Source organism: Berghia stephanieae, chromosome 1 (assembly GCF_034508935.2).
Source record: "Berghia stephanieae isolate SIO BIC M18660-M18661 chromosome 1, UCSD_Bste_1.3, whole genome shotgun sequence".
Taxonomy (NCBI): domain Eukaryota; kingdom Metazoa; phylum Mollusca; class Gastropoda; order Nudibranchia; family Aeolidiidae; genus Berghia; species Berghia stephanieae.
This window is the reverse complement of record NC_088360.1, coordinates 77,634,577-77,644,252: the sequence shown is the minus strand read 5'-3', so window position 1 is coordinate 77,644,252 and position 9,676 is coordinate 77,634,577. Positions and strand designations below refer to the sequence as shown.

General features: G+C 34.7%; 1 protein-coding gene across 4 annotated transcripts in view; it reads left to right on the top strand.

Moving 5' to 3' along the window:
- Positions 1-1,032, top strand: part of LOC144957870 (carbohydrate sulfotransferase 1-like) — a 19,250-nt gene extending 18,218 nt beyond the window's left edge. For all 4 annotated transcript variants that reach the window (XM_078889389.1, XM_078889372.1, XM_078889364.1 and 1 more), the window contains one exon: positions 688-1,032. In XM_078889389.1, the coding sequence (XP_078745515.1) occupies positions 688-902 (215 nt within the window). In that variant the 3' untranslated portion in view covers positions 903-1,032. The remainder of the gene's footprint in view (positions 1-687) is intronic.
- The last annotated feature ends 8,644 nt before the right edge of the window (positions 1,033-9,676 follow it).

Sequence of the window (9,676 nt, the reverse complement as noted above, 5' to 3'; positions counted from 1 at the left end):
TCTGCAGTTTCTATTTTCTTCATTATTGTGTTCCTCCATTTCAAACACAATGGATGCCACTTTGAGTTTGTATCCTGCAGTATGCATGTTTCCGTTTTTATGGTTAATATTTAAAAGAATTTATTTATCTGAGTTACCCCATTGGACAGTTTCATAATCATGTACACTTGTGAACATTGGGATGAAGGGAGCAGATCTAAGATCTCTTTTTTTTTTCTTCTAATAGATTGATCCATTACCCGGTGAAGACGAAATTCAATCATATTTTTTAGTTTTCATTGAAAATAGATCATAATTGGAATGATTTAGGGATTATTTTCTGTCACCTCATTCACAACAACAGCAACAATTTTAATCTTTGGAAATGAATTGTTTATTTCAGACTTAATACACGGAGATATTATTGATAGGTTTTAAAAAAAATAATATATATATATACAGGATTGCAAAAGCGCCAAAAAGGTTGCACAAATCTTCCTTCGTTTATTGTCTAGTCCGTATGAGGGAAAATATTGTCTAGTCCGTATGAGGGAAAAGTGAATATATAGTGAATATGATAAGCTGTGTTTGTGTAAAATAATTTGAGATAATAGTTTTGCTAGTGCCTGTAAACTCATAAAAAAAAAACTTATAACATGAATTCTTATTCCTTTCTTTCATGATTATTTTTTAAATTGCACGTTTCAGCAAAAAAGACGAGAAGGAAAAATCCCTACAAAACTGCTTACAAATGGAGATCAGTCCTCTCATTTCCCTTGGTGAAGAAAATAGACAAAGCCTGTGAGGGACTCTACATGATTATGGGATACAGACATTTTGTCACAGAGGCTGATTTAAGAAATGAAAACGTCTCAGCAAGATCCAAATATTATGGCGACGGTCTTTTCACTGCCGTATTGTGATCAAAGAATTAAAATCGAAGATAATACTGCCTAAATTAATCTTTCATTTACATTTGGTCTAGGTAAAGTTTGCTATACCTGTTTTAGGAGTCTCGCTAGACGTGTGCCACTTCTTTAATCTCAACGTACATTAAGGGTTAGTCAAAAATGATTATTATCTTGATTTTGACTGCTCGACACAGAAGTTGATTGCAAATGAAGCATACACGGATGTCTATTCTGAGAGCACGTCATTTTTCTTCCTCGGGCACAAGCTCAGGCACAGGACACCCTCCAAGAGAAAATCGTTGCGCTCAAATTGTTAAAATAAATCGAGAGACTAAAATCAACACAACCATAATATCGAATGAAAAGATAATTTAAAGGGGGTCGGATCCCGATCAGAGCAAGACCAGGGGCGGTTGCTAGCTGTTTATTTGGCGGCATGAATCGAAAACACATTCTCTCATCGTACTCAGGTGAAAAATGAGTACCTGGTCGGAAACAGTGTTGCCTGTGTCGGAGAAAAATGTAATGTTGTCCAACAGGCATCATGTCTCGTCTTTCATGTTAGTATTGGCTATTGCTTATTGGACAACTTTTAAGTGCCTTGAGTTCACTGAATGGATATTGTGTTCATCAATGTTCTCTAGTGGGTTTATTTTTGTAGAATGTGTGTATATTGTTGTATGCATGTTTGGTTTGGATTTTATAGAGGTGTACTCACATAATTGACAATTACGTATAGTAGGTAGCCTATCTCCTATCTACCACGGCTAGAAAGACAGGAGAGATGCGCAAGTGTTAACGAAAAGCATCATATGCTAAACTTTACGATGAAAAGCAGTATCTCCTAAACTTAGAACATATAGGCCGGCGGCACAAAGTAACTTCGCAGCAAGGCGAAATCAATTAGTCATTCATTCCAAGACCAAGACAGAAAGCAATTTTGATTGAGACACCAAATCTCGTCAGTTATCAAATCACAAACGGGATACAAAAAAATGTTTACGAATTAGCATGACTGATGGACATGTTATAGTTATTCTAAACATGTAAAATGACAACATTTGCTTATTTGCTGTCTACCAGGTGACACAAAAAGAACGAATCAGCTTTCAAGACCATTACCATTCAATAAATGGTGCAAATTCCAGGACATTAGCAATATTACTATGAAAAAAGACGGGTTCTGTTCTTTTTGTGTCACTCTTATCATCATTATTATCACCACCACCATCGTTATTATTATTATTATTATTATTATTATTATTATTATTATTATTATTATTATTATTATTATTATTATTATTATTATTATTATTATTATTATTATTATTATTATTATTATTATAACATGACATATAGAATTGACAATCATAATACAGAAAAATGCTCCTTGATATTCAAGGCAAGTAAATATTGTGGTGCTTAAATTATAATATCTTTATTAAAAAGAATGTTATCGAAGCCGGAGTTGTTCTACAATCATTCTATTCATCTGGTAATCCTAAAGAGTTATACATGAGACTTTAATTTTTAGAAAAATAAAAGCCAATAAAGTAATCTTGAGCTCTGTCTGATGGGAGAATGGTATTGAACCATCTATATAGATTTATGCGCAGAATACATAGAAAAAGATTTGTGCGGCTTTGTTGTCTCTTCAGACTGATATATTCCTAGTTCGAGTCTTGTGCATGACGGCGCAAAATTGAGTGATTTAAAACGGCACTTTACTAAGATTCTCTTTCCGCATTCAGGTATAAAATGAGCACTTGCTGGTAACAATAACGTAACTGTCGAAAAGAAACTAAGAGCCCTTTCTTTGTTTTAACCTACATGTGAAGCGTTGCTGTTCGCATAAGACGCATTGAAAAGCGCTTTGAACACATTTAGTAGATATTGTGCTACATAAAAGCTTATGTTTTTCTAGGTGCGTACTGGCTAAGTCCAAAATGGCAAGTAACAGGTAAATCCAAGCAATTTGCCTTTACACCAGATTTAAACATTAAAAAAAAACATTTTAAAGGTGTTTTATAGCGTTTTGCGACACCTTAATGTATTTCAAAAGAAAAAGGAAGATGATAAATAAATAATGAAATAGATCAGCACTTACACGCATCCAGCAAAAAGGATTACACAGAGCTTCTTCAAGAAGAAAAAATAGAAGTATGCGGCGATGTGGTCTTGTGGTATGACACTCGCTTTCGGATCGGAAGGTCCTGGGTTCGAGTCTCGCTCGGCGGATAGTTGAGTCCTTGGAAAAGTCTCATTACTCACATTCGCTCACCGTACTCAAGTGTAAAATGAGTTACCGGCCGTTAACAGCGTTGTCTGTCGGAAAAATTGTAATATCGCCTAACAGGCGTCATGTCTCGTTCTACAAGTTGCGTGTTGCTGATGGTCAGGAACCCTTTGTAAAGCGCTTTGAGCATGTTTAGTTGATATTGCGCTATATAAAAGCTCTTTTTTAAAAAAATGTACTTTTCAAGAGCATGTGAATGACTCAGTTTGAGATGCAACGAAAAGTTTCACTGAACACTACTAACATTAACACAGGATCACACCAAAAAGTGTATCAAGAGACGATACAAAGACAGTTAATAAATAAATACCTCACATTCACATTCAGAATTTAAAAAATAAAATAATATGAACATTTTATAGCGCATTTAAACGGATTAACCATGCTCAATGCGCTTCGCAATGTTTCATTTATTCCCCCATTATACCATATGGAACCATATTTCCATTTCATGTAGTATCAGTCTCCTATTAGTCGTCTTTTTAGTACAAGCACTCAATCGGTCACTTTTTGTAGCCAGATTGTCATTCACAACTGAGTCGAATGGAATAATGTTTGTAAAAATCCTTACACAAGGACACAACGTCGGGACCAGAATTTTTCAAGATCACATTTACCCACCCGGTGACTGATCACGCTTAACATTGCTTGACTTTTGTGACAAGACGAGCCACAAAGCCAACGAGCCACACCACATGATATAGAAGAAGGAAAAAGAGATAATCCATCCGACTATCTCCGCAAGAAAAGATTCCAAGAAGGGCCTAAGTGAAACCATGTAAATATGTTTTCACTCCAGAACAAGCATGCAGACCCACATGGAGAGGACAATCAATGATATAGGGGAATACAAGAGATAGCAAGAGTGTGACTCGATGAAAATTCCATTGGCCAAGGACGGCCAACGTTTCCCAGTCCTAAGTTGTTTGGTTTAGGTCATATCAACACCAGTAAAAAGGAAGAAAAGTGGATAGTGAAAAGATTCTAGATGTACAATTAAAAGGACTTGGGGGGGGGGGGGGGGGGGGGGGGAAAGTAAGACAAAGGGGAGTAGTTCAAATAGGGAACAGATGTAGATTCCAAGAGCACACCATCAATGTACTTAGTTTGAGATCACCTAAATGTCTGTTTGTTTGTTTGTTTTTAAGGGCGCTCGCAACACATAAGGTCATATCAGCGCCAGTGAAAAGGAAGAAAACGGGACAGTAATAAGTTCTAGAATTACAATTAAAGCACCCAAGAAAAGGGAAGACAAAGGGGAAATGGTTCAAATAGGAAACAGATGTACATTCCAAGAGCACATTATCAAAGTACTTAGTTTGAGATCACCTAAAAGTCTCATCCAGACACAAGCACAGATCCCCACTAATAGGAACACACTCAAATGTTTACAAATTTAAATCATGTTAAAAATGAAAAGAGTAACAGTACATAACAGAGAGATGATTTAAAAATAAAAAAATACCATCTCCCAAAACAATAACTATACATTCGACTGTTTCCCTCTCAGCCAAGGTCAGGACAAAATCAAGCAATCTCACTCCAAGACAAAGACAGAAAGTAATTGGAAAACAGATAAGAGGGGATAGAAGACACAGCAAGTACCTCCCTGCCCACTATGGGAGGTAGGAACCCCACTCAGACCTAAATGTCTCACCCAGACACCAGCACAAGATCCCACTAAGATGAATACACTCAAATGTTTACAAATCATATTATGTTAAAAATAACAATACATAACAGAAATGATTTGCAAGGGAAAAAATATCTCCCAAAACTATAACTATACATTCGACTGTTTCCCTCCCAGCCCAGTAACTCTGGCTAGGGTCAAGACAAAACTAAGTAATCTCATTCCAAGACAAAGACAGAAAGCAAGTTGGAATACAGATATAGGGGATAGAAGACAGTCAGTACCTCCCTACCCACTATGGGAGGTCAGGAACCCCACCCAGCCAGTCCTAAGAGTCCACCCACCGAATAGAATAAGAACACGACGACACTTAATAAACTAAAAATAATGATCTCGGAAATTCATTTTATCACCAGTTTTATTTATTTCTAGATACAATCTCCAATGAATAGGAACCGAATACATAGGTACTAAAAAATATCAATACGTTGAAATTTATTTATCTGCAATATGGCTTAAAGTTGCAATTAATTTACGTGATTATTGTAAGGAAATGAAAACTTATATCAATTGTCAAGTGCTGATATATTAATGGACAATATTTTATTGGCTGCAAAGAAGATTGGTTAAAAAGAAACTTGCTAAATAGAAAAACCAAAATCAACAAACCGCAAAAAAAAAATCGAAATGTCATGTTTCATTCTCTGTGTTAACAAACTGCTGGTAAACCAAAATAAGTTGAACTCAAAAGTTCTTTTGCCGCTAAACCAAAAAGAATCACAACCATTTTACATTTTACTTTGTTTTTGTTTTTTAAAGAAAGAAATAGAAGTGATTTGCTTCCTCTAAATTATGTCATAAAACAAACAACAGATAACTTGATCCATTGAATTAGGGTTTATCTGGTTTTCATTGTTGTGAGACAATGCTATGACAAACTCCCCAAATCCATTAACATATTTTAAAGTTCCTGTCTTTTTCCTAGTTCATCTTCACGATTTAAAGGCGCTTATGGCTCTTCGAGACATTCTCTGTGCCTTCAAAAAAAAAAAAAGGAAATAAATACATAAATAAAAAAAAAGGGATGATATGCTTTAAAGATTATATAGATCTGTACTTCCAAGCACATATGGAACAGCATAAAAGGGGCTAATCAATAAGTGGAACAAATGTATTATGTATATATCCAAGAGTACTCTCGTTTTTGGAATGATAAAATCCTAACCAGACACAGGCCTGGATGCTCTCAAATCATTACAATTAAATTAAATTAAAACATATCTACACATAATTACCTAATAGCATACAAAAGAAAAAATGATTTACATAGAAATAATAACATGTCTCATACTAAGATTCATCTGTTTTCCTCTCGGCAAAAAAAATCCAACAAACCCTTGGCAAAAACAAATAGTCTTCATTTCAAAAAAATTCATATGTGCTTGCGACACTTACTTTAACATTATTTCAGCACCAGTAAAAGAGGAAGATAAAAAAAAGTCGCGCTCAAAAGACAGCATATCTTCACTTACAACAATCCAAAAGAATGTAAGAAAAAGGAGATGTATGAATAGATGTACAATAGCAAGCAACCTTTCGCATATATTTTTATTTTTAAGGGCTTTGAGCCTTTGCAACACATTACGGTAATTTCAGCGCAGTAAAAAGGAAGAAAACGGGACAGTCAAACAAATTATAGATTTGCAATTAAAAGCACACGAGAAAAAGTAAGACAAAGCGAAATGGTTCAAATTGGGAACATATGAAGAATCCGAGAGCACACTATCAGTATCAGTGTACTAAGTTTCATCCAGGCACCAGCACAGGATCCCACTAAGAGGAATACACTCAAATGCTTACAGATAATTATATATTCAAAATACAAATATAACAGTACATAACAGAGAGACGATTTACAAGGGAAAAAAAATACCATCTCCCAAAACTATAACTATACATTTGACTGTTTCCCTTCCAGCCAATGTTTCCGGCTATGGTCAAGACAAAACCAAATAATTTCATTCCAAGACAAAGACAGAATGCAAACTGGAAAGAAGACACAGCGAGTAACCGCCCTGCCCACTATGGGAGGTAAAAAAACAAACCCATCCAGAACCATTTCGCATCTCGGCAGTCAAAATGCCTCTGCAAAGGGAATACACTCACAATATAATTTTAAAAATACATAAACATATTGTTAATAATCAAAAACTTAAAACTTGCATAATATAATATACTCGTGAGATGATTTAGAAAAAGGAAAATATCATCTCTTAAAAAAAAAAAGAAGCAATGTCTATATAACTTGTTTTCCTTTTAGCAATGATCTCAATTAAATCCCAGGTGAAACCAAATGGTCTTATAATTCAAGAACATCTCCCTAAGAAGGCACAGCAATGAGGAGGTGGCCTTCAAAACCTAGAAAGTCACAATATCTTTTTTTTTTGTTGTTGTTTGTTTGTTTCATTTATTTAGTGACTTAAAGAGGAAAATACTTGTCTTCTTTGCCTCATAGAACAATACCCTGAGTGTTTTGAAATTTCAAATTGTCTCGGGTTTACAATAGATTGCTTGAAAGTGGTAACTCATTTTCCATCTTCATGTGACTTTGCTGGTTTTGAAAGTCACCTCATCAAATGATCTTCTCGACTCACAAAATAAGTCACGTGAAAGAGACGCATCCAAATATATGGGACAACAATAATGGACAGACATAATACCCCCCCCCCCACCCCCCCCCCCCACACACACACACATACAGAGCCCTCCAGACCTTGACCTGGGGGTCCATTTTCCCAAAATTTTATTGACGATAATGGGGATTGGGGTGGGGTGATAATTTATAAGGAAATAAAAAATAACCTCTCACAATAAATGAATGATAACAGTAGCCATACCCAAATAAAATGCTGTGATCCCAACCCAGGATTATCTACCGCTCTTTGTGTACAAAAGTACTCAGTTCATATTACTCTTCAATTTCTAGCGTTTTGAAGAAAGCTGATCGGAATATCGCATTGATTGGCACGACTGGCATGGGTGAAAGCAAAAGTGCTTTCATTTTCACTTCAGCGGAGAATAGTACTGTTTACTGATAAGAGTCGATTTTAAGTGCCATTCGCTGATGGTAGAGTGAGAATTTGGAGATGTGACGTGGGAGAGATACAATAACAATTGTATCAAACAATTTAGCAGGTTTAAATCTGGAAGTGTCATTGGGGGCTGGAGTATAGGAACTGCAAAAAAATGGACCCCGTCATTATTCGGGGTCACATGACAGCACATCGATATTGTGATGAAATTCTACGACCTCAAGTTAATCCCTTTTTTTTTGTCCATTGCATGGGAATCCAAGAAATACTATCATACATATCTATCATCAGTCACTCGAGCAACGACAATTCAATCTTCTTGATTGGCCTTTTCTAATTCTAATTCCAGACTTCAACCCCCATGAGCATGTATGGGATATGCTCCGGATAACAATTCAATCATTTTTAGGAACTTCACATAATCAGCTCAAAGAAAAAAAATCATGAGTTTTATATAAGATCAATAAACAGACAGTGCCAAGTTGTGCTCGATGCTGAAGGTGGACACAATCCTCACTAAAGCGCCAAATTAGTTGACCTTAATTATTGTAATGCTTGTTTTAATGTAAAAATTAAATTTATAGCTTATACTCTGTGTGGATATGAAAGGTCGAGAGAATTGTTTGATTTTTTTAGTCAAACGTTATAACTTCCAAAGAATTTATGGCATGGATTCATTTTCAAAGTTTAATTAAAGGTAATACTCGTTCAATAATTCTAAATGCACAATGACCAAAATTAGGGCCAAAGGGACGGGGTATTTGTCCCTGTCTTCCATTAGACTTCTAACAATAAGAGCGAATTTTGAAGTCTTTGACTAAACTTTTTGGAGTTTTTCATGTTGTCTAACTTTTTACGTTACAAGAAATGTTGCATTTGCATGTCAACATTATTGTGTATTGGTTGCATAGACTGGTTGTATTAAATAGGAAGACATGCCATCACATCATTGTTATCAGTCATTTTTCATATTAAACATATTTTTCTTATGTTGAAGGCCTATATATAAAAAAAAATTAAAAAATTAAGAACATATTTTGTTCAATTGCAAAATCAAACAAAGAAACAAAAGCTTTTAATAGGTACCATAGGACACAATTTGTAAATATTTAAAATTGGCTTCCCTCAATATGATGGTCATCAACAATTTTTTTTTTTTAATTTTGAAAATCCATACATAAACAGAAAATGAGAGCAGATTCATTTTATAAAAACTTATGATTGTTCCGCTTGCCAATTGATATATATGAAATTCTCTAACGTTGACCTTATTTAACTAAAACCAAAAGGAACTTTTATTATTATACCCGTGAAACATACTTTTAAAGCAAAGTTATTAGAAAAATGAAAGATAACAAGATTTGTATGCAATATTTTTCTGAAGTCTATAGTCACTCGAATTTTTTTTATACGCACGAAGGATAATGTTTTGGTTAATAGCATGACAAGACAGCATATTCCAAGAGTAATATAAACACAATGATCATACAAAATGACATGTAATTCATACTGACCAGTAGACAGTACTCCAATGAAAAGGTTCAACTTTTTTCAGACATTTTTTTCAAATGGTCTTGACCAAAAAATAATGAATTTAACATCAGGAAATACGTAGTTATGAGCATCAGCAGAAAAATAGCGTCAATTGCGAAAAAAATAACACAATACGCTAAGTGTGAGAAAATTCATAACAGATTAAATATCTCCTGAGGTAATGCAGATAAAGAGAAAATGATATAAATTCGAAAAACCGGACCTTCTAATT